This window comes from Amblyraja radiata, chromosome 17 (assembly GCF_010909765.2).
Source record: "Amblyraja radiata isolate CabotCenter1 chromosome 17, sAmbRad1.1.pri, whole genome shotgun sequence".
NCBI classification, from domain to species: domain Eukaryota; kingdom Metazoa; phylum Chordata; class Chondrichthyes; order Rajiformes; family Rajidae; genus Amblyraja; species Amblyraja radiata.
In genome coordinates this window covers 43,375,099-43,400,917 of record NC_045972.1, presented here as the reverse complement: position 1 = coordinate 43,400,917, position 25,819 = coordinate 43,375,099, and the positions used below count along the sequence as shown (strand labels likewise).

The 25,819-nt window shown below is 40.1% G+C and overlaps 1 protein-coding gene and 1 long non-coding RNA gene across 3 annotated transcripts in view; one reads left to right on the top strand and one right to left on the bottom strand.

The window, feature by feature from the left end:
* Nucleotides 1-25,819, bottom strand: part of rpgrip1l (RPGRIP1 like) — a 111,738-nt gene that overhangs the window by 7,416 nt on the left and 78,503 nt on the right. For both annotated transcript variants that reach the window (XM_033036326.1, XM_033036327.1), the window contains 3 exons: nt 12,000-12,186; nt 8,143-8,227; nt 1,401-1,534 (listed from right to left, as the gene is read on the bottom strand). In XM_033036326.1, coding sequence (XP_032892217.1) covers nt 1,401-1,534; nt 8,143-8,227; nt 12,000-12,186 — 406 coding nt within the window. The remainder of the gene's footprint in view (nt 1-1,400; nt 1,535-8,142; nt 8,228-11,999; nt 12,187-25,819) is intronic.
* Nucleotides 1,294-16,568, top strand: LOC116982837. Its single transcript, XR_004414544.1, has 3 exons — nt 1,294-1,325; nt 2,438-2,443; nt 16,558-16,568. It is a non-coding gene; the product is annotated as an uncharacterized LOC116982837 (long non-coding RNA).

Genomic DNA, 25,819 nt, shown 5'->3' with positions numbered 1-25,819 from the left:
CGATCAACTGGGCGTACGAGCTCTATATTATCCCACTTTCTCATCCACCATACACATTAGGGGCAATTTTACAGAGGCCTATTGACCTACAAAACTGCACATCTTTGGGATGTGGGAGGAAACCGTTGCACCCGGTCACAGGGAGAACATACAAACTACTCACACAGACTGCTCCCGAGGTCAGGATCGAACCTGCATCTCTGGAGCTGTGAGGCAGCAGCTATATCATCTCTTCGGGTAAAGCTGAGGGGCCAGATGTGAAGTGCACTTAGGGTCCCATCATAGATCAACAATGCTCCCCAGAGGATTTAATGGCAAGTCCAGCAAGATTGCAGACAGGCAGATACACCAGCCTTTCACTCCATGCATAAATAGTATAGGAGGAGCTGAGGGGGAATGGCTAAGAGGTTGGCAGACCCTTCAGAGTCATTGGCCATCTGCCAAGTCCAAAGTCATTATTTTATCTTTTCTCTCATTGACTACATCCCCCCCCCATGGAGTAATGGGCTATTACTCCAAACTCCCAACAACCCAGTACTGATACTCAGTTCTAATATGCACATGATTGCAGCCTTGGGATATGTAACTGCCTCAGAGCAGAAAGCAAGTGGGTGAATATCCCTCCTTTATGTACATCCCACATTGTGTAAATATACTGCTGGCATGCATAGTCTTTTAAGTCTCTAATTTCTTTCAGTTCCTCTGGGGAAAAGGGATGCATCTAACAGAAATATTTAAAAGAGAATAAGATAGCACTTCTGATGAAGAAAGGCAAAGCATAAGAGAAATAGACTGCTGTACATCTCTTGAAAAGATGTGAACTATATGAAACAGTTTTCATATTTGCCATAAATTTTCATTTATAGATCATTTGAGTTGCCATAGCAATAATAACTGGCATTGGATTTATAATGATCTTCACAGTACTTGGCTTCATTCCTATTAATTACCACAAAATAATTACAAATTAATATTTATAATAATTACAAAAGCTCTCGCAGATTAACGCATGCAAAGCCGACATCTTTCAAAATATAATTGAAATATTTTGAATGACTGATAACAACGTGCAAACAAATAGCTTTATCAAAGATATGAGGGACATCAATTCAAAGAAAGGCACCGGGTAAAATTGTAAAATGCAGGAGCAACTCAGCGGGTCAGGCAGCATGCCTGGAGAACATGGATAGGCTATGTTTTGGGTCGGGACCCTTCTTCAGACCCGAGATGTCACCCATCCATGTTCTCCAGGGATGCTGCCTGACCCGCTGAGTTACTTCGTCACTTTGTGTATTTTTTTTGTACACCACCATCCGCAGATCCTGGTTTCTACAGGATAAAATTGTAATATATTCTGTTCGTGAACTCAATATAGTGAACTTTCGGTTAAATGTACTCACTATCAATGTCCTGTTCAACAATGTCCTTTCCCGTTTGGAAAAGCTCTCGCAGATTAACGAATGCAAAGCCGACATCTTCACATTCCATGTCCTGCTCATCTTCAGGTGGATCACTGACTAATGTAAACTTTATGCTAGGAAAGAAAACAAACATATATTTCATCAAGAAATGTTTCAAGAGTGCAATGGGAATCTTTCCTCAGAAGACAACCAATTAATTCCAAGAATAAATCAGTTTGAACTATTTCCAATCCAAATATATCGTTCTTTAAGTAAGAAGTTGAGAATAATATACTGTACTCAGGACGTGGTCTTACCAAGAACCTGTTCAGTAGAAGCAGGACATCTCTGATATTGTCCTCCACACCCTGGCAATAAAGGTCAACATTCCATATTCTTTCATTCCCTCTTGTACCTGTATGTTAACTTTCCATGTTTCACATAACAAGAAACCTAGATTTGATTCTTCGGAATAATTCTGTGGTCCCTTTCCTTTTCAATCCAACTTGGATAAAATAATATTTCCTCACATTATGCTCCAATTGCTAAATCTGTACCCACTCATCTAGCCTGCAAAGACTTGTTTGGTCTTCATCATGGCTTGCTTTCGCTGTTATCTTTGCACCTCAGCAAACTTCGCTTCAATACACTTCGATCACTAAGATAAATAGTTGAGGCCCTACCACTCATCCCATTATTTGCAGCGTGCCAGTCTAATAATGATCCTTTTTACAGCCCATCTTTTTTCCGTTAGCTACTCAATTCTCTATCCATGGTGAAACATTATTCCCACAGCAAAAACTCTTATACTCTATTCACTTTGTGTGATAGCTTACTAGCTTCTGGAAATCCAAAATACACAATATTTTACGTTTGTTACTCATTTCATTGCATTCCAGAAGACTAATCAATTTATTACATTTTAATAAACATTCCCTTCATAAAAATATATTGACTGCTTTATTATGTTATGATCTCTAAATGCTCTACCCAGCACACCACATCTTCCACCTGCTGCCATCAGGAAGGCGCTACAGCTCACTGTCCGCCAAGACATCTCGATTTAAAAACAGTTTTTACCCACACGCAATCCGAATTCTGAACACACTATAACAGCACATATCCTCCCCATGCATGTACTGTATATTGTATGATGTTGTGTTTTATGTTATGTTTGACGGGAATCAGCCTACCTTGTAACATCCTGTACTGAACCTGAATTCCACCAGCTTGACTGTGTGGTCATTAAATAATCTAATCTAATCTAATCTACATTAATTACCTTTATACTGGATTCTAACCTTTTTCTATGACAGTTGGTGGCTTAACTGGTCTATAGTTTGTAGTTTTCTGTCTCAATCTTTACTTGGACAAGAGCATTGCATTTGCGGTTTTCAAATCCACGGGGACCTTTCCAGAATCTAGGAAACTTTGGTAGATCATGATGCATCCACTATCACTGCAGCCACTTCTATTCAGATCCAAGAATGAAGGCTATCAACTCCAGAGGACTTGTCAGTCTTTAGTTCCAGTTGTTTCTCTAATACTTTCTTTCAGTGGTAATTATTTTCAGTTTCTTCTTTTTGCCCCTTGTTTAACTGTTGTTATTAACCATATAACCATATAACAATTACAGCACGGAAACAGGCCATCTCGGCCCTACAAGTCCGTGCCGAACAACTTTATTGGAATGCTTTTAGGATCTTCTACCTGATTCGCCCTGTTTGCCCTGATTCGAACTCGGAGATTTACGGTAATTGCCGCTCGTAGGTACTCGGGGCTCTCGTGGACATTTTACAACATGTTGAAAAATCTTCACGAGTCTTCCCGAGCTTACCGCGTTTCTCGAGTACTTGCTGTTAGCATTACGAGCCGCTAAGAGACGTCCCCGAGCTCCGACGTACCTGCCACGTACATTCTACGTGCTTCCACGAGTTTGATTTTTTTTTAACTCGGGAGAGCTCTTGAATGAACTCGTACAGTGGGACAGGGCTTTAAGACAGGCAGAAATACTTTATGTGTAGGAAGGAACTGCAGATGCTGGTTTACACACACACCGAAGATAGAGACAGTAACTCAGCGAGACAGGCAGCATCCCTGGAGAGAAGGAATGGGTGACTTTTCGGATCGAGACCCTTGTTCAGATACTTGTCTTCAGAAGAAGATGCTTTTAGAATCTTCTACCTAAGAAATGTATAAAGTATTTGTTCAAACTGCTATTTCCATATTTCTCTGTATGTTGGAACATTGTTTGAATGCTGGTCAAATCCATCCTTGTGTGCAGCTTTGGGAGGCTTCTCTTGTGGCATAAGTGTAGTGTTTCAGTAATTTCTGGTTGAGTGATGCAACAGAGTTAAAGGAAATAGAGACCATGTTTCAAATACATCTTATAGTGGAATGTTTGGAATTTAAAAAAATGATTTGATGTAATTCTGTGCAGTAGATATGTACAAGTGACTTGCAAACCTGTGATGAACACAAAATGCTGGATTAACTCAGCGGGATAGGCAGCATCTATGGAGAGAAGGAATGGGTGACGTTTTGGGTTGAGACATGGAAGATTGTGGACTATCAAATGCACATTGACAGCGTTTGCAAGGAGGACTTCCCTTTTGGGGCAACTGGCATCACCCACTTCCACTGGCACTAATTAGACCTGTTGTTATTATATCTTCTCTCCGTTTTAATGTCCATCTCCACCGGCCCCTCTTCTCTGAGGGTCACCCACTTGTAGTAGGTATGTTGCAAAGCCTACCTGAAGCGTCCTTGAAAATCTTCCGTTGTGGGTGTGCGCGATTTTGGCGCCGTTTAGAGGGGGCGGGTTTAAAACGCGATTTTCTCTAAGCTGTTCCAATCGAAAATGTTCAGCCTAGTTAATTATTAACGAAAAATCGCTGGAAGACCCCGTCGCAAAAGCTATTATTAGGTTTAAAGGCCTTGAATAATAGTTATAGTAGTTTAAAAATCAATCTTTAAACCCGCGACCGTCAGCAACCGCAGGGTCTCATAAAGCAGATAGCAGAAGTTAGGTTGTATATTTTTACATTAAAAAGGGCTTCTAAAGATCCCGTTATACAAAGTTTACTATTGCGAGTAGCTCAATTTGGGCCCATTATATCGCGCAGTATTTTTCTCGGCATTTGAGGCACAAATCTACCGCAATGTGAACGTTCTAAACCAGCGCGTTCCACAGGGACCCACTGGAAAGCTGATTTAAATGGGCATTTATTTACAGCAATTAAACACTAAATTCCTTCCATTTGGCCTATAAATTAATGTAAATGAGATTTAAAAATCATGTTTTATTGTGAATTATTTGTGAATATTATTTGGACATTTAGGCTATTTAAAAATGTTAATCATTTATTAAGAAATGGATAGATGTTTAGATCTAGTAATTGAAGTCTGAAATTAGCTACAATTAGGTAACTAACTAATTATATGCTTTAATTTCAGGTCATCCAAGTAAGATTATTTTATATTTGTTTCAGAATGCTTCAATCTATGATAACTGAAAATTTCATTCAGTTCTCTTAATTTTTAAGAAAGTTATGGGCTTTTGACTGTTCACGATCACAGCTTTTTTTGTTATGTCCATAGAAAATCAATAGGGAACAAGATGCTCATTTCCCAGTATGAAAATGGCCATAACTTTTTAAATACTTGAGATATGAAAGTGAATTAGGTGTCAAATTAAACTTATTTTTATGCTTTATCTGATGGGATAAATTACAGACTTGATTTTTAAAATCTCAAAATTTTGTAACATTGCTACTTGTAGTGGTGAAGAAGTTTGCATTTGCTTAAAATCCTGAGAGCTAAACAGTCGGGAACGATACTGCTGGCAGGGTCACCCACAGTCGACAGGTCGAGAGGGGAGGTCCCAACGATGCGTGGCCTAAGACGAAGACCTCAACAGTGAAACTGGTGGAGCACCACAATGGCGGAGAAGGCGTAAGAAGGCTGCAGCAGGGAGAGACTCCCAACCATACTAGAGTCCATGCCGTTAGACACAGGTCTGTCTGTCTGGCCACGGTCATCCATTTGGAGGTGCATACAACATGCACAACCCTATAAAGTCTGTGGCTCCAGGATCGGCCTCTTCAGCCATTACAGGACCAACACAGAGGATCCACCAGGAGGACTCGATACTCGACTTTGAGAGCGATCGCTGATGAGTTGCACCTTGAAAAGCAGATGGTGAGCTCGAGAGTAGTCAGTCTCCACAGTGGACTGTTGAAGGTGAAACTAGAATTAGGCCATTCGGCCCATCGAGTCTACTCTGCCATTCAATCATGGCTGATCTCTGTCTCTTAATCCCATTTCCCTGCCTTCTCCCCATAACCCTTGACACCTGTTCTAATCAAGAATCTATCGATCTCTGCCATAAAAATATCCACTGACTTGACCTCCACAGCCCTCTGTGGCAATGAGTTCCACAGATTAACTACCCCTAACTAAAAAAGTTCCTCCTCACCTCCTTTCTAAAAGAGCGCCCTTTAATTCTGAGGCTGTGACCTCTGGTCCCGGACTCTCCCACCAGTGGAAACATCCTTTCCACATCCACTCTATCTACGCTTTTCATTATTCTGTAAGTTTCAATGAGGACCCCCTCAACCTTCTAAACTCCAGCGAGTAGAGGCACAGTGCTGTAAAAAGCTCAAAATGTGCTAACCCACTAAATCCTGGGAACATTCTTGTAAACCTTCTCTGGACCCTCTCCAGAGCCAGTATATCCTTCCTCAGATATGAAGGCCCAAATTTGCTCACAGTACTCCAAATGCGGCCTGACCAGCACCTTATAGAGCTCCAGCATTACACCTCTGGTTTTTTTATTGCTGTCCTCTTGATATAAAAGCTAGCATTGAATTTTCCTTCCTTACTACCGATTCGACTTGCACATTAACTTTTTGGGAGTTCTGCACCAGCACTCCCAAGTCCCTTTGTGCCTCTGATTTCTGGATTCTCTCTCCATTTCGAAAATAATCTACGCCTTTATTCTTATTACCAAAATGCATGAATCCGCACTTTGCTACACTGAATTTCATCTGCCACTTCTCTGTCCACTCTCCTAACCTGTCCAAGTCCTTCTGCAGGGTCCTTGCTTCCTCTACACTGCCTGCCCCTCCACCTATCTTAGCATCATCTGCAAACTTGGCTACAAAGCCTTCAATCCCCTGATCCAAATTTAGTTTTACTAAATAATATTGTTGTAAACTAAGCCCCATCATACTAGGACAACATGACCAAATTTTGTTCTATATCACTTAAAAATAAGAAGGAATGATTTTTACAGATTCTTGACCTCAAAATAGGCACAAGTGTGTTCTTTGATGAGCAATGTCAAGTCAATTCTTTGGAGTAGCACATGGACAAAATAATTCTGTTATTGTACATGAACTCCATTAATTATCAATTTTCATTTACATAATACTGAATAAAACAGTACAGCGATTATGTTTCTAGGCCATTTTCTTGCACCATTCACGAGGTTATATCTCACCAAATGTATGATTTCTAAGATTTCCATCTTTGTCAATGATGATGGAAGGACAGAAAAGTGAAACAGGCAGACCTCCAGTTGCTAACCTCTGTGCTTTACTTTGATGCAATGAATACTAATTGAAAGCCTCACTAACAGATGCTGTCACATCATGAGAAAGGAAGGGAACTTACATATAATGTAGCTTATTTTAGTTTCAGAACATTTTAAAACATTTGACACTGAGTAAGTTTCTTTGCAGGTGGATTATTATTGACCCGAGCCACCAAGTCTGAATGCAACTTATTCTGATAGTTGTGGTGCACTTGCTTAGTGGTGGCAGAGCTATGCAGCAGTTAATGCTGCTGCTTTCTAGTTTCAATGACCTGGGTTTGATTATGACATAGGATGCTTTCTGCATGGAGTTTTCAAGATCCTGTGACCTTATGAATATCCTCCAAATGCTCTTGTTTCATCCCTATACTTTACAAAATGTTTTAGGTCAGTTTAATTTGGAGATACAGAGCAGAAACAGGCCCTTCGGCCCACCCGAGTCCGTGCTGACCAACGATCCGCACACATTACCACTATCCTTCATACATTAGGGACAATTTACAATTTTACTAAGCCAATTAACCTACAAGCCTGTACGTTTTGGAGTGTAAGAGGAAACCGGAACTTCTGAAAAAAAAACCCACACAGGTCTTGGGGAGAATGTACAAACTCCTTACAGGCAGCACCCGTGGTCAGGATCGAACCCGAGTCTCTGGTGCTGCAAGGCAGCATCTCTACCACTGTACCACTGTGTCGGTAGGTTAATCGGTGACTGTGAATTGCCTCTTCCTGTCGGTAAGTGGCAAAAGGATAAAAGGGGAAGTGAGAAGGATAAGGTTACCGAGCTATAGGCAAGTAAGAGGAATTGGATGGATGTGAATTGGACCGACATGGACTAAATGGGCCAAACTATCTCCTGTGCTATTGTAAGCACAGATGAAAAATAACTCAAGCTCAATTATTATTATTTCAAGTTTAGTTTTCTTTTACCACGTAGAGTATAAATACATTCAGGAGAAAGCTTCAGATTGTTATTTACTGTGATTCAATGAGAAGCTAAAAAGGGTTGGCATGCTACACCAGTTTTTACCAGTACAAGGTAATTTAAAAGTACTTCTAGACAATGTACAGAAGTTCTGACTATTGCTATACAAGTCCTTACATCCTGAAGAAACTGCAGTGACAACAACTGCCATTAATACTTACCTCTCAAGGTTTGACTCGAGTCCCTGAAGCACTGTCCCGAGGAACTGCCGCCTCTGCTGGTTAGTTTCTTTATCCACATGGATCACTGTCAAGAAATGACGGCGCACGTTATTTGATGCAAACTGACATCAACAATTTTACATTCCATTTAGAAAAGCACATAAAAGCAGGCCTCCATTTCTTCCCCTTTCCATGTTTACCCTGCTAGAGATAGCAAGCTGAAAGGTATAGTGGTATTAAATCTAAGATCATGTGATCACATGTCACATTGGTGGCAGTTTTATATGCGTCCTGTCAGAAAATGATACAGGCAATGTTTGACTGTGCCACATAACTGTCACTTGCTGTTAATGGCACTGACAGTGTCAATTGGAAAAGCCGGCACCACTTATTGCCATATATTGAAGGGATTTACTGCATGTTCTTTCACCCATGGAGTTGGTGATAATGATGGTATATGGCAGTGCAGTTGTCCTTCCTGACATTGCTAGTAATTTAATCCTCTACATCTGCCACAACTTTGCTCAGGCAGAGGTGTAGCATAATGCACTAAGTAAAACTTACAGCATGGCCTTTTGTCAGAACTAGAAACAATTCAGTTCTTTAATACTGAGCCGCACAAACGTACGCTGGTTTTTATTTATCTTCTAATTTCTTCCTACAATGATTATATAATGCGAGAGGCTACGTTCAAGTTTGAGTTTAAAAAAGCGGATTCAAATATTACTTTGTGAAGAACATCACTGAGTCTCACCTCCTCCCCACACCTCTATCTTTCAGTCTTTGGAAGGATTCCAACCTGAAATGTCACCTATTCCTTTTCTCCAGAGCTGCAGCTAGACCCGCTGAGTTACTCCAGCATTTTGAGTCTATCTTCAGTATAAACTATCATCTGCAGTTCCCAACACGGGTCCCGACCCAAAACGTCACCCATCCTTTTTCCCCAGAGATGCTGACTGACTCGCTGACTTACTCCAGCATTTTTTGTCTATCTTTGGTATAAATCGCCATCTGCAGTTCCTTCCTGCACATCACTGAGACAGAATTTAATTTCCAGCACAGTAAAAAAAACTATAAATGCTGGAAATCTGAAATTAAAATACAGAACGTTTAAAGTATTTAGCATGTCAAGCAGCATTAATGGTGAGAGAAGCAAAGTCAACATTTTGGATCACAAATCCTGCGTTGGAATTGGAAAAGGGAGAAAACTGCATGTTCGGTTGCAGGCAGAGGGATGGAAACAAAGTGAATATCTGTGACAGAATGCAGATGAAAGTTGTCAAGGTAGTAATTCAAAAGACGCACATTTTTGAACAGTGGATATGCAGGGAATGGAGTGATGTGAACCGCATGCGGTCTGAGATTAGTTTAACTTTTCATCATGTTCGGCACAGAGGTTGTGGGCCGAAGGGCCCGTTCATGCTGTGCTATTCTATGTTCTAGTTGGGAAACAGAAAAGAAAAAAAAATTTGAAGCAGAGATTTGCAACCTCAGTGAAGAGGAAATAAAAAGCAGAGGTTACCTGACATTGATCAATATTACGTCTGGAGGGCATCAAAGTGTTTAAATGGAAAATGAGTTTCGTTCCTTCAGATTACGTAGGCATTTTTGCAGTGATGTGGCAGGCCAAAAACAGAGAAGTCATAACAGGTGTGAGAAGGAGAATTAGAGTGAGAGGTGGCCAAATATTCAGGGCTGCACTTTTAGGGATGGCACCATTGATGAAGTTGACCAGAAAGTGGGATAACCTGGAGCTAGTATGGGTGATCGATAAGTCATCATGGGCCGATGGACCTGCATCTTTAAAACTAAAATTAAAACCACATCACCTGTTTCTATGCTGTTCCCATGTTTGCACTTCCCTCCCATCATGTGAACTTCATAATCCCGCACAACCTTGCGTTTTGCTGCCAACCAGTGGGACGTTGCTGATCTCAGGAGGATCTCTGCTGTCTCAGGACCTCCTTTCATAGTTGCTGCCTCCGGGATTCCCCAGCGCCCTACCCTGGTTCATTTTCTACTGCTGCTATCACTTCCAGGACCCTTTGCCACTGCTGCAGCCTGTGGAATCCTGCTCACTTGCTGGGACATTGCTCTTGTTGCCGCCGTGCCTGGCTCTTACACCCACTCCCGATGCTGCTGTTGTTACAATGATCTCCATGTTGTAAATCTACCTTTTGTACCTCAGCAAAGCTCTTTTTCGCATATTTAATACAGAATGCTCTGCATCCCTGGAATTGTACCTTTATTATAGAATTAAAACTGAGCGGCATGTCAATAAATCAGATAAAGAAAGCAAACTAATTGAAGTTACCTTTTGACATTAAAAAAAAAAATCTGAATATAGTCATAACAGAGATTATCCTTATTTATTATTCAGCAAGTTTAATTCTTGGCATATTTCCAGATGTGTGCACTGTATCCTGATTTGAATGAGGAAAGTATGCCTTTTAAAAGCTTCTTTCAAGCTTTATCATTGCAACATTATTTAGAATGTGTTCAACCCGAGGTGGAAAAATAATTGCGATTTAATCCATCAAAATAATAATAATTTATGAAACTACCAGCTCATTAAAAATATGTAAGTTTTTGTATACTTATTGGCAATATATATTCCAATATTTAAAATCTATTATTTGTTTGCATTTATATTGTGAGCTATTAAAAATTATGATCAATAATTGGACCTTTATTGGATTTAAGTGATTTTCAATAGTTAAGCATTACTTATTCATTATCAAACATAATAAATGATGATTATTTGTTTTACTGATTTTTTTTGTTGAAATAATATTGAAACAGTTCTAGAAACTACTTAATAGTTCATTGATATTTTTAAAAGAGATTCATAGACATCCTCACAACAAAGAATGGTCTCGACCAGAAACGTCACCTATTCCTTTTCTCCAGAGATGCTGTCTGACCCGCTGAGTTTACTCCAGCTTTTTATGTCTATCTTCTCACAACAGCAAATGTTTTTTTGAAAATAGTATGGAATCTGAGATTTGCATTAACTTGAGCAAAACATAAAGTGCTGGAATAATTCAACGGACCAGGCAGCATCTCCGGCGGCCATGGATAGGTGATGTTTCAGGTTGGGACAGTTCTCTGTTCTACTCTGGTATTTTGCTCTGGTATTTTATTTAATTCACATGTTTAATCAATAATGTTTTATTATTAATGTTTAATGTTTTATGTGTCATTCCTAAATGTCACTTTATGTCATGTTGTCACTTGAGGGCGGAGCACCAAGGCAAATTCCTTGTATGTGAATACTAAAACTCATCAATCAATCAATCAATCAATTAATTCATTTGTTTGTTCATTCTTCAGGCTAGCAGCATCAATCTGAAAAAGGGGCCTGGCCCAAAACATCACCTATCAATGTCCTCCAGAGATGCTGCCTGACCGACTGAGTTACTCCAGCACTTTGTGCTTTGCTCAAGATCCCAGCATCTGCATTTCCTCGTTTCTCCATTTCCATTAACTTGATGATTCCACACATAATTTCTTTATTAATTCTATCTGCACCTAGCGTCAACTAACTGTTCTCCGATTAAAGGGTGTTTGTAATAAGATGCCTCAGAAAGAAGAAAAGCAGATTTAGCAGAATTAACAACCACCAACACAATTGTGAACAGTTAACTCCTGTGCTGCTATCTTATGACTGACAACTGTTAATTTTGTTGGCTTCATTTTGTTAAATATAATGTAATGCATTAATGCAAAGGGTTTTTTTTTTCTAGCAGATTGTTAAATGAAACATTTTTCATTAGTTGGTAACCTGGCTCATTAACAAATGGCAATCCTTGGAGGAAACATGTTCAGTTAGCCGGTTTAACTTATTTTAGCTTTACCATTGCTGTGATTATAACTGATCCATTGTCCACTGCTTGGCTTTGGAAGAGATAACGGAGTCTCTTCAGCTGGCAAGTTGTAGAATCTGAATTCAACAAACAGTCGTTGAATAGTCTCATCGTTTAGGATTGGACTGTCTTGGCCTAGAGTCAGAGATACAATCTCAATTCGGATCTTTTCTGATGGCTGTAGGGACAAAAAAATAAAACAAAATAAAAGACAAAATAGATTACAAATTTATTGCAATTTCAATGAATAGGTGTCTCATCCTGTAAAATGACTCAAGGCATTCTCATGAGAAGTTAATTTTCCACTTACTTGCCTTTAGGACCCTTGAAAGATACAACATACAAGATAGATTTATTCATCACATGTGCCAGATGGCACAGTGAAATGAAATTCCCATACAGCCATACAATTAAAAAAAGGGACACAACACACTATAGGGTTTGACATAAAACATCCCCACACAGCAGAATCAAAGTTTCCCACTGTGTGGGAAGGCACCAAAGTCAGTCTCCTCCTCCATTGTTCCCTGTGGTCAGGGCCTCCCCGTGCCCTCCGCAGTTGCCGCTACGGGCGGCCCGATGTTCAGGACCGCTCGCTGGGGTGTTGTAAGTCCGACGTCGGGGCTGCGGGACGTCCTCAGCGGCGTGGACATTAAACCATGAATCTTATTTCTTTTATTATGTATTTTCAGGTACTTTTACCACAAACCAAAATCTGAATATTTCAAGAAATCTGTTTTATAATTCAGCAGATTCATGGAAATTTTACAAAGATGACAAGAAAATTACGCACCATTCTGTCTCTGCTAATACAGAAACAAGGCTTCATCTGGCAATATTACAAGGATTAGCAGGGCATGATGAAATATTTAGTGGATTTTTTTTTCTCTAAACCTAATAAATCAAATGTCTGCCAGGTGTCATTAAAGTAATGGCCTTTGAATTGAATAAGCTTTTCATATTCAAATTAGAAAAGAAAAAAAAGGAGATGGAAGCACTGAAAGGTTTTGCAAATAACCCAAATAATCCCGAGCTCAACTACTAAGAATGACAATGGAGTTATGTTTTATTTTAATAATGTATTTATACAGAGTAATCCATTTAGCCACTAGGGTATACTGACATGGGAATTCATTGGCAAGAAAAATAAGAACAAATATAAAAAGAAATTGTTTGCATTATACAGAAAATTGTAAAGCCATTGTGGTATCTTTCATGTGTTATGATGTAGTTAAACAAAAGCAACAAGTCAACTTCAATGAGATGTGAATAGATAATCTATTTTAGTGAAGATGGTGAAGAAAATAAATAATGCAATGTAATAATAATAATAATAATAATAATAAATAAATAATGAAAAACTTTTTTGACCACTGCCACAGAAATTTAAAATGTACTTGAAAACAAAGGTAAGGCCTTGACCAAAACATGGCATCTCGAATAACGAGCACTTCCTGTATTTTTTAGATCTGAGGTTTTGCATTCAGTTCTTAAAGCCCTGTCCCACGGTACGGGTTCATTCCAAGAGCTCTCCCGAATTAAAAAAAAATCAAACTCGTGGTAAGCACAGAGAATGAATGTAGCGGGTACGTCGGAGCTCTGGGACGTCACTTAGCGGCTCGTAACGCTAACGGCAGGTACTCGGGAAGACTCACTAACGGCAGGTAAGCACGGGAAGACTCGTGAAGATTTTTCAACATGTTGAAAAAATGTCCACGAGAGCCCAGAGTACCGACGAGTGGCCATTACCGTAAATCTCCAAGTTCAAATCAGGGCAAACTCGGGAGAGCTCCTGGAATGAACTCGTACCGTGGGACAGGGCTATTATTGTGGACCTAAAGAAGGGTCCTAACCTGAAACGTTGTCTGTCTGTTTCCCCCCACTGATGCTGCCTGTTCCGCTGAGTTCCTCCAGCAGTTTTTCTTTTTTTAATGCTTGTAAATCACATTACTTTCAAATGAACAAACAAATACATAAAAGGTCCCAAAGTGCTGGAGTAACTCAGTAGGTCACGCAGCATCTCTGGAGAACGTGGATACAGGTATGTTTTGGATCGGGACCAACGTTTTATTTTGGGGGGGGGGGGGGGGGGAATAGAGGAGTGGAAGAAAGCTGGAATAAAGGCAGGACAAAGCATTTACACAGAAGGACCTTCGTGCACATGTGCAGAGATCCCTGAAGGCAGCATAACACCTAGATAAATAGGGGATACTTGGAAACAAGAACAAGGAGGCTATGCTGCAACTGAATATAACTACTCATGAGTATTTACGATGTACTTAGATAAGCACATGAAGTGCAGAAAGGTAGAGCCCACGTGTGGTAAAATCGGCTTAGTATGGGTAAGTATGTGATGGCCAGCATGGAGGCAGTTGCTATGTCTTGTTTCTCTGCTGTCTGACTCCATGTCAAATCAGTTACATTTAATAAAATGTCAATTTCAAAAGCAACTAAATTTAATTAGAGATATATTGAGAAAAGTGGACTAAACCATTAAGTCAGCTTCTTTAACATAATTGACTTTCTGGTTTTATTCCCCTCTTTACACCAGCTTAGGAATTATTCTTAACATTATTCTAATCGCCAGAACGTATCAATTTTATTTCTTCAGGTTTTATTTCCCTTTTCTTTCTTTTTATCTATATCCCTCTTCTTTCCTAGACCTCGTCCAACACTTTCTGTCCTTCTAGATGTATTTAATTTCTAGTTTTCTTCCCATTTCCTCAATTCATTTCCTATGCAAAATTAGATTGGTCATAGAAGAGACAAGTCAGTGGTGGAGAGCTGCTTCTCAGACTGGAGGTCTGTGATCAGTGGTGTTCTGCAAGGATCACTGTTGGGACCTCAGTCGTTTGTGAAATGATTTGGAATTAAATGTAGATAGTCTGATTAGTAAAATCGCAATTGGCAGGTAAATCAGTGGAGTTGTGGAGAGTAGGGAAGGTTGTCAAAGGATACATATCAGTTGGAAATATGACTGGAGAAATGGCAGATAGAGTTTAATTAAGGCAAGTATGAGGTGTTGCATTTTGGAATGTCAATGGCAAGAGTAAAGTATACAATAAACATCATACCCTTAGGAGTATCAAAGTACAAAGGAATTATGGGGTGCAAGTTTGTGGAGGTGCCTCGAATGTGCTGCCAGGGAGGAGGTAGAAGTAGATACTATAACAAGCCAGCCCTATGACTTCTCAAACTCCATTGGTATCCAAGAATCAAACATTGGCACATAGTTAATTTACCTTAAAAAGCAATAACCAGCAAATTGTTAGGTCATTCATTGTGTCTGAATTGGGGGATGGGGTTGGTACTGGGTTGGGATGTAGTTAGCTGGTGGGGTGAGGAGAGGAGTTGGAGGTGGCATATTATCGGTTGCCAAACACCTAGTTCTCCTGCCTGCTTGACAGATGCATAGACAATAGGTGCAGGTGTAGGCCATTCGGCCCTTCGAACCAGCACTGCCATTCAATGTGATCATGGCTGATCATACACAATCAGTACCCCTTTCCTGCCTTCTCCCCATATCCCTTGACTCCGCTATCTTTAAGAACTCTATCTAACTCTCTCATGAAAGCATCCAGATAATCGGGCTCCACTGCCTTCTGAGGCAGAGAATGTTATTATCTGGATTGTTGAATTCCAATTTAGCAGTGCTGGCATTGAATTCAGATTGACAACATAAAGTATTCTATATAAATTCAGATGTGTGCTAGTGACATACACTATATCAATTTGATGATCAGAACAAGTTGCATTATAATTCCATACATACATGATCAGGAAACGTAATACAAGCATTATCAGGAAAAGTAGTACAAAAATTGCTGTAAATCTGAAATAAAAACCGAAACTGATAGAGATACTCACCAGGTTAGACAGCATATGTGGAGAGAGAAACAGGATTAAAATTGAAAGGTCATAACCGTTAAACATCAAGTCTGTTTCTCTCTCCACAAATGTTCCCTGGTCTGTTACCTATCACCAGCATTTAGTGCTTTGATTACTTGATCACAAATTATGTTGCAAATCATCTAATGTTGTAGCAAGCCAAGTTCTCCAATTTTGTGGCTTTTGTTGTCGGCATTCTGCACATCAAAGTTTTATTATGTGGATTGATCAAAACAACATGGGCCGTTCCCACTGATTCTTCTTTTTGCATGAAAACCAGTGAATTCAATGTACACACAATTCTTAAAAGCACATTGATGCTTTAAATAAAAGAGGTCAATTGACAATGTAAGACTGGACTGTTTAAACTTTTAGGAATAGAAAGAAAAGTCAAAAAGTTGTGGCATGGCAAAGCATTTGATTTCCCTATTTCACATACTCCAGCAAAACTTTACTAGCCTCCTGGAACAGTTAGACAGCCTAAAAAGCGATCGACTCTAATAGTTGCTTTAAAACATCTGGAATGCGCAGTCTGAAAAGACGGTGGAAGCAGATTTGATAGAAACTTTTAAAAGTGGATTGAATGAATACTTGAAAAGGAAAAATTTGCAGCGCTTTGGCAAAGAGCAGAGTTGGATTAATTGGAAGGTTTTTTTTGGAGAGTTGAATGGTTTCATTTTGATTCTATGATTTTGATTTTGATTCCATGATTCTGCGAAGAGTCAGAACTATGCTAATTTCCATTGGTAAGGACATATTATTGTTAAAGGCATACGTATAACATTTCAAATAAGAATGTTTTTCCATTTGAACATCTGAAAGTAGAGATTATAATCAGAAGTAATACGAGCATTTCAAGTCTTTATACATTTTTAGAACCTGAAGTAATCAAACAACAAAAGTTAATTCCATCAGTGTTCATTCACCAATGATAATGATTACCAAGCCAATTCACTGTTGCCAACAGATCTTTGATCAACACTGTAAATACATGATACTATCTGCAGGCAACAATTTATACATTATATCAGCTTTACCCACATATATAAACAATAAAGTTGCATGCATCAGGCAAATTATTATCATACTGTACAAAATGTAGAGGTTGCAAATGTAACCTTCCAGAAACTAAAACCAACTGAGATCCAAATTACTTTCTGGTACCAATCAGATGGAAAGAATAAACCCATGATTGCAGATTTGCAAAATCAAGGGAATATAATTTTTGACACACAATTTTGTGAATTATGATGTCAAAGTTTTTTTTAACCCAAAATGGTGTTCCCTAAAATTTGACCCCTAGTTTTCAATAATTTTAGGAATATATGGACTTACTGAAAGCAAAATATAATACATTACAATCTATCAAATATTCCTGTTTAATTTAAAACAATACCAATACTCATACTGTGTAATTCTGGTAATATGACAACATGCTGATAATTACTTACATCATATATGCCATTAGATTCATATAAAGCACCAAGATATTTATTTGACTGCTTTCCAAGCAAGAAATCAGCTATGAGCTACAAACTAATGACCTAACATGAAGGCAGAATAATTTGATTTGGTGCAATTTTAATAACTTGTTCAGTCGAAATGAGTTTAAATAAAAAGCTAGTGCAATGTCCAAGATAGGTAGGATATTCGCAGTGAAACTGCTTTGAAAGATTTAGTCTCCCAACAGAATTTTTTTTAAAGTAATGATGCAGGATTATTATAGAGATTATATTAATCTTAATAAAGATGAGTTCAATGCTAAACCAATACAGTAAAAATGATATAGGACATTTCTACTTGGTTTGCTGCCATATTAAAGTTATTACAGGCTCAAATTAAAAAATGGACTTTTAAGTTTTCATTAATATGTTTGTAAAAATTGAGTATCTCATCCGCTGGTTTCATCACAAAAGTTTAAACGTAATCAGCTCTTATTATTGATTTCAAAATGTAATCTCTTGGAAAGATATCTCATAACTTTTCCATCTTAATGTCTCTCTGCACCATTCACAGGCCAAGACCTTCTGTAGGAAATCTATCAATAAGATTCTTCAGTGTTTAACCAAATTGCTTGTAACATATAATTACCAAACGTCACGGCAAAGATAATAAAATATAGTAATAGATGTGCAGGAAGGAACTGCAGATGCTGGTTTACATTGAAGATAGACACAAAATGCTGGAGTAACTCAGCGGGACAGGGTCGAGTCCCTTCTTAAGTCACCTTCCCCCAGCCAACAATAATCTATACTACATTTTCCTTGAACTTCGTCCCCTTTGATTTCTCGTTTTCACACCTTACCCTTCTTTATCTCTGTGTCTCCCTCTCCCCTGACTCTCAGTCTAAAGAAGGGTCTTGACGAAACACCAACCATTTCTTCTACTCAGAGATGCTGAGTTCCCGCTGAGTTACTCCAGCATTTCGTGTCTATCTTCAATACAATAATAGATACTTTCTCTGCTCCCTCTTTCTTGGACTCTCTTTTGGGTATTATCCCTGATTGATGGTATAAATTATTGACCTATTTTCAAGTATTTTAGAAGCTGATCAAAATAATGCACAGCATTGAGAAAACATTGACATAGCTCTGGGGCTCCCATTTTTGCAAATAGGCTTTGGATTTATAAACTCAAAAAGGGGCAGAATCACACCTTTGGGTAATCCAGAACAGTGAATCACTCAATCGTGTGCAATCTATCCAATTATAATTTCATTGATTGCATTTGGGTAGTTTGTTCATTTCAATTAATCAATGACAGCTACAGCTCAGATAGTTGAGGGTATATTGCTTACTCTTTCATCATTTCCAAGGCAGGAGATTACCTATGTATATAAAACTCTATTGACCAAAGTCACCTCCTCGGGTGGCGCCGTGAGTGGCAGCCTCACCAGCAGCGTGTTCGTCCTTTCGACTTTTTTTTGTTTTTTAATATGTCTATATGTATGTTTTAGTGTGGAGGGGGAATAGGGGGAAACCGTTTTCAGTCACTTACTTCGACTTTTCTCTTTGTCGCATCTTTGCCCCCCTCACGGCCTAACAACTGGATTGATGCGGCCTTTCTCGGAGACCGGCCCAGAGCTTCATCAGCAGGCGCGGCGGGACTAACATCAAGGAGCGGGGCGATCCCTTGCCGGGGATTGCCAGAAGAAGTGCTCCGAGCAGGCCTGCGGACCATAACATCGTGAAGCCGCGGTCTGCGGAACTTCTAGCCGCGGGCGCGGCGTGGACTTTCCATCGCGGAGCCTGGGATCCCATGCCAGGAATCAGCAGAAGAAGTGCTCCAACCACCGGTCTCCGGTCAGAAAGTGGCCAATTCGGGAATTCCAAGCCATGTGTTCCGATCCGTCACGACGTCAGAGTTTCGATCATCCCGACGAAAAGGCTTGTACATTGGGCCGTCCGTAGCAGTGACTACGGAGGGTTTCTTGTCCCGACCATTGGGTGAACAAAGGAGGAAGATTGACTGAACGTTATTGCCTTGCATCACATTGAAGAATGTTGATTCCACTGTGGTGGATGTTTGAGTTAAATTCTGTTGTGTATTGTGTTCTTTTTGGTTGTATGGCTGCATGGTAAATCAAATTTCACTGTACCTTAATTGGTGCATGTGACAATAAATGTGAACTTCAACTTGAGCTCATAACCAACAAGTTACGATCGAAGGATATACAAGCAACTGGGACTCTATTCCCTGGAGTGCAGGAGGATGAGGTATATAAAGTCATGAGAGGAATAGATCGGGTAAACTCACAGAGTCTCTTGTCCAGAGTAGGGGAATCGAGAACCAGAGCACGTAGGTTTAAAGTGAGGGGGGAAAGGTTTAACAGGAATCTGATGGGTAACTGTTTTACACAAAGGTTGGTGGGTGTACGGAACGAGCTGCTGCCGACGGAGGTAGTTGAGGCAGGTACTATTGCAACGTTTAAGAAACATTTAGACAGATACATGAATAGGATAGGTTTACAGGGATATGGGACAAACACAGGCATGTGGGACATGTTGGGAAAGTTGGGCCGAAGGGTCTGTTTCCACGATGTATGGCTCTCTGACTATCTAGCACATATTTAGATGAGCAAATAAATAACCACAGCCTACCTGGCTACAGATCTAATGCTAGAATGTGGGATTAGGCTGGGTAGTTCTTCTCTACTTGGCCTGAGCATGAAGGGCTGAATGGTCTCCTTTCATGCCTTGAATTTTCTGCCTTGAATATGAATAAAATTTATTGTTCCATAAATCAAGAAACCCTGGTCACTAAAAGGCTATCGACTTATAATCTTAACATTAATCTTGGGCTTTGGACATGATATTTTCCTTGGTTATAAAGCAACTTTACAACCTGCAGTATTTTATCACCCTCTATCAGATTTGATCAGGTTTCACGATCTAACATTTAGCTGCTGTAAAAAGAACTTCCTTAATCTAAGATCTGCACATGGGCAAACACTATACACACGACACACCTTTGAACTGTTTAATTTCAAAATCTTCAGTTTTCCTGTTATGTGAAATTAGTCTCTAGCATTGCAACTTCTAATGTAATAAAGGACTTTGCTGGTGCAAATAGAAATATTCAACTTCAGCTGAGTTTTCCATAAAAGTATCTCTTGTACGGAACATGATGGATGGCTGATGGCTTCAAAATATGTCCAATACTTTACAGTATAAGATTGTCAATGTTGTAAATGAATAGTATATGCCTTTAATTTATTGTGTCTATCTATCTCCAGTTTCTGAAAGTAATTATGAGCATCTAATGTAATACAGTGCACAATATGACTGATATCCATCATTTGGTCTACTTAAGGCACAAATCACATAAACTGCCCTCACAGATCTGAACAGCAATGAGTGGTAATAAATCGTGAAAAGTTATATCCATGATGCTAAATAAATATAACAACAATTAAAATTTCAGAGAAAGTGATTTTCGTTCAAGTAAATGTTTGCTGTTCTGCGTAGGTTTATGCAGCATATCCAATTTCTTACTATACATCATCTTTTGTCAAAATGTACTTCAATTGGGCTTCAACTGCTGGTCTTCACCATTAAATTAACTTGCAAAATGAAATTTCTTATCTATCAGAAACACTTAAGTTACTGAACTTGCTTCATTTTCCTCACACTCGGTGGTGTTACGTTACACACTTTAACATTACTGATATTTTTGTTCTCCATCCCATTTGTTAATTTCTTTATTCACTTTATTATTTCACAAAACATGAAAGCTACCACATTGCTGGAAAAAAAAAATCACTTAATTATCCGGTAGACAAAAATGCTGGTGAACCTCAGCGGGTTAGGCAGCATCTATGGAGCGAAGGATATAGGCAACGTTTCGGGTCGAAATCCTTCTTCAGACTGATGTGAGGGTGGGGGAACGGGGGGGGAAGAAAGGAAGAGGTGGAGCCAGTGGGCTGAGGGAGAGCTGAGAAGGGGAGGAGAAAGTAGGAACGACCTGAAATTAGAGAAGTCAATGTTCATACCGCTGGGGTGCAAACTGCCCAAGCGAAATATGAGGTGCTGCTCCTCCAATTTACGGTGGTCCTCACTCTGGCCATGGAGGAGGCCCAGGACAGAAAGGTCTGATTCGGAATGGGGGAGTGAGTTGAAGTGCTGAGCCACCGGGAGATCAGGTTGGTTATTGCGAACCGAGCGGAGGTGTTCGGCAAAGCGATCGCCAAGCCTACGCTTGGTCTCACCGATGTAGAGCAGCTGACAGCTAGAGCAGCGGATGCAATAGATGAGGTTGGAGGAGGTGCAGGTGAACCACTGCCGCACCTGGAAAGACGGCTTGGGTCCTTGAATGGAGTCAAGGGGGGAGGTAAAGCGACAGTGTAACATTTCCTGCGGTTGCAAGGGAAAGTGCCCGGAGAGGGGGTGGTTTGGTGGGAAGGGACGAATTGACCAGGGAATTACGGAGGGAGCGCTCTCTGCGGAAAGCAGACAGGGGAGGAGATGGGAAGATGTGGCAAGTGGTGGGATCACGTTGGAGGTGGCGAAAATGTCGGAGGATTATTTGTTGTATGTGATGGCTGGTAGGGTGGAAGGTGAGGACAAGGGGGACTCTGCCCTTGTTACGAGTGGGAGGATGGGGGGTGAGTGCAGAGTCACGGGGTATAGAAGAGTCCCTGGTGAGAGCCTCATCTATAGTAGAAGAGGGGAACCCCCGTTCCCTGAAGAATGAGGACATCTCCGATACCCTGGTGTGGAACATCTCATCCTGGGTGCAGATGCGGCGTAGCCGGAGGAGATGGGAGTAGGGGATGGAAGCAGGGTGGGAAGAAGTGTAGTCCTGATAGCCATGGGAGTCAGTGGGTTTATAGTGGATGTCGATCAATAATCTATCACCTGCGACAGAGATAGTGAGGTCAAGAAATGGTAGGGAAATGTCGGAAATGATCCAGGTGTATTTGAGTGCCGGATAAAAGTTAGTGGTGAAATGGATAAAGTCAGTGAGTTGTGTGTGAGTGCAGGAGGTAGCACCAATGCAGTCGTCGATGTAACGGAGGTAGAGTTTGGGGATAGAGCCACGGTACGCCTCGAACAAGGATTGTTCGACGTACCCAACAAAGAGGCAGGCATAGCTGGGGCCCATGCACGTGCCCATAGCTACGCCTTGTATTTGGAGGAAATGGGAGGAGTCAAACAAAAAGTTATTAAGGGTAAGGACCAGCTCCGCTAGGCGGAGGAGAGTATTAGTAGACGGGGATTGGTTGGTTCTGCAGTCGAGGAGGGCTTTCAGACCCTCCTGGTGGGGGATATAGAGTGACTGGACATCCATGGTGAAGATGAGGGAATGGAGGTCCTGGAGTAGACGAAGAGCGTGTAAGGTGTCTTGAACATAGGTATGGAGGGATTTAGCCAGGGGGGGGGATAGGATGGAGTCGAGGTATGTGGAAATAAGTTTGGTAGGACACGAACAGGCAGAAACAATGGGTCTGCCAGGACAGTCAGGTTTGTGGATTTTGGGGAGAAGGTAAAATCGGGCCATGCGGGGCTGGGGAACGATGAGGTTGGAAGCTTGGGAGGGAAGGGAGCCGGAGTTGATGAAGTCACTGATGGTGCTAGAAATGGTGGTCTGGTGCTCGTCTGTGGGGTCATGGTATCAAGGATAAGTAGGTGTCTGAGAGTTAGCTCGTGGTCTCAGCCTTAATTATCCAGGTCTTCCACCCTTAACTGGTCAAATTCCAGTCCCACAATATGTGCTTACTTTTTACGATTTTTGTTTCAGATAATAATGTTCATCAAGAAGAACAGGACTTTATGATCTGGCAGTAATAATCACACTGTGAAAAGGCTAGGTCAATTCCAAACGCATTAAGCCTACAAAGTCCTCCCACGCCAGATCCTAAGTGAGCGCTCAATGCTCGGTAATCTGAGCAAGATTCGGTTCTGCCACAAGTCGATACGTGGAGTTGTGGTGACAGGTGCTGAGCCAGTCAGCCACTGAGTGGTTCTCGAAATTGACATCGCCATGTGGAAGTTCAAGACCAGGGTGGCACAACGACACAACTGGTAGAGCTGCTGCCTCACAGCACCAGAGAATCTCAGACTATCCTTGATCAGACTTTGCTGGCTTTACCTTGCACTAAATGTTATTCCTTCATCATGTATCCATAAATGTAAATGGCTCAATTGTAATCATGTATTGTCTTTCTGCGGACTGGAGAGCTTGCACAAAAGCTTTTCACTGTACCTCGGTACATGTGACAATAAAATAAACTGAACTGAACCAGGTTTCGGTCTTGACCTTGGGAGCTAAGTGTGGAGTTTGCACACTCTCCCTGTGATCGTGTGGATTTTCACCTGATGCTCCGGTTTCCTCCCACATCCCAAAAGCGTGCAGGTTTGTAAGTTAATTACCCTCTGTAAATTTCCCGTAATGTGTAGAGAAAATGGGATAACATAGAACTTGTGTGAGGGGGTGATTGATGCCTGGAGTGGGCTCAGTGGGCCAAAAGGCCTGTTTCCATGCTGTATCTCTAAATTCTGAATTCTAAAACCTCTGAGCTTTCAATGGATGATATATTACAATCAATATTACAACCAATGATAAAGCTGGCAAATAAAAATGCTGGAAGTAATTTGGAGTGTGGGTAGCATTTAATTATTGTTTAGAAATTGTCTATCCATCATTGTTTACTTATTTCCATCCTTCATTAAAATTGAAAAGAGCCATGTTCAAATTAAATACTGTAATCCAAAACATAGCAAGGGCCACGAATTTTAAGAAGTATATTTGACAAACTTTGGCGATTGCGCCTTGCCTGGCCAAACAAACCAAACAGTGGTACAAAAGCAAAATATTGCAGGTGCTGGAAATTTACAATAAAACAGTAAATTGCTGAAAACAGTCAGAAAATCAGGTTGCATCTTAGTTACCGTTTCAAGTTGATGACTATTTATCACAAGCAATATCTGGTTAACATGCAGCATCAATCAAAACAGCGGATCAACGATTGTGTGTTGGCCAATCTCTGCACAACCATCTTGTAATCATACCAAGACTAGCTGGATTAGAAGACAATTTGAGTTGATAAAGAATTTACAAATGGCCTTTCATTCCTTTGATATCTATCACGCTGTTCTTTTACTGAGTTTACAGAAGGTAAACGTTAGCTTCTGTAGCAAATAATGCAGGCTTTCCCTTTCATTTAATTTCAACGTTGAGTCTGTAATTTTCTGATATTGTTATCGGTATTATTTATTCAAAAATAATCCAATCTTGAAAGTTCTCAGAAATCCATGAGTTGTTTTCATGACCTTTTGTACCTTTATCTATCCATAGACTTGGCACAAAATAAAACTTTTTAAAGCTGGTATACATACTTTTAAGTTATACGAATAACTAGGATATTTTCTCATGGCAGCAATACCCATTTTTCTTGCTGACTCCTTTAGGTTATTTGCTTACATTAATTGGCATCACACGCTAGCTCCAGCTCTCATTCCAACATGACAACATCTTTGCCAATTGGCCTTCCTTGTTTGGCTCTTGAAATTTGCCAACATTTTTATTGGTTTGATGGGGAATGGCCGAGGGGAGATGACTGTCGAAAGTACTGCAAGACAAAGCTGTCATTTTGCTGTACAATTAACCTGAAATGAAGGCACAAAACTGCATCCAAAACAGCAGTGCAAATCTCTGCACTTTTTGGAGTGCAAACTGAATCTGCAAATTACTGACAATGACAGAAAATATAAGAGACAAATTTGAATTGGACCTCAACAAATATACTTTCTTCAAACTTCCTTCAGGGAATGTTTGTCACACTCAGTTGGGTTGTCTGAGAATGTTTTTAAAAGGTGAAGAGAAAGAGGTTTGTGTGTGTCCTTTGTGGAACTTTATACAAGCACGATTCATTTGGAAATAACATTTTATTTAATTAAGAATCATCTTGAAAAACTAAATTGAAAACTTGAAAAACCCAGGTTTGTTAGTGGGCCATTAACAGTTACAATTTATAACTGAACACATCAAAGATCACTTGCTTGAAATATTAACCGCATTCCTGTCTATTGAGGCTGCATAATCAGCTGAGAATATCCAGCTCTTTTTTAAAACTACAGACTTTTTAAACCAGTATTTTTGTTTTTGTACAAATCCTATGACGCATGTAGGAGCGAAACAAAAGATAATATTTTTGCAGCATTTATTCAAAAGTGTAAGAAATCTTATGTGAAGTATTTTAATGTTATATGTTTATATCAGGCACATATAGTTTCAACGACATTGACTACTTCCTTAGTCCAGACATGTAAGTTTAATTAGAGTTGATATAAACATGTACATCAACATCAATATCATAGATTTTGGTGTAACGTGCCACAACCTTTGCCATAGATTACTATTTCTACAACTTCGATGACAGTGAAATGAGTTTGTGCTATCACTCTGGTTTAACTGGTTTAAAC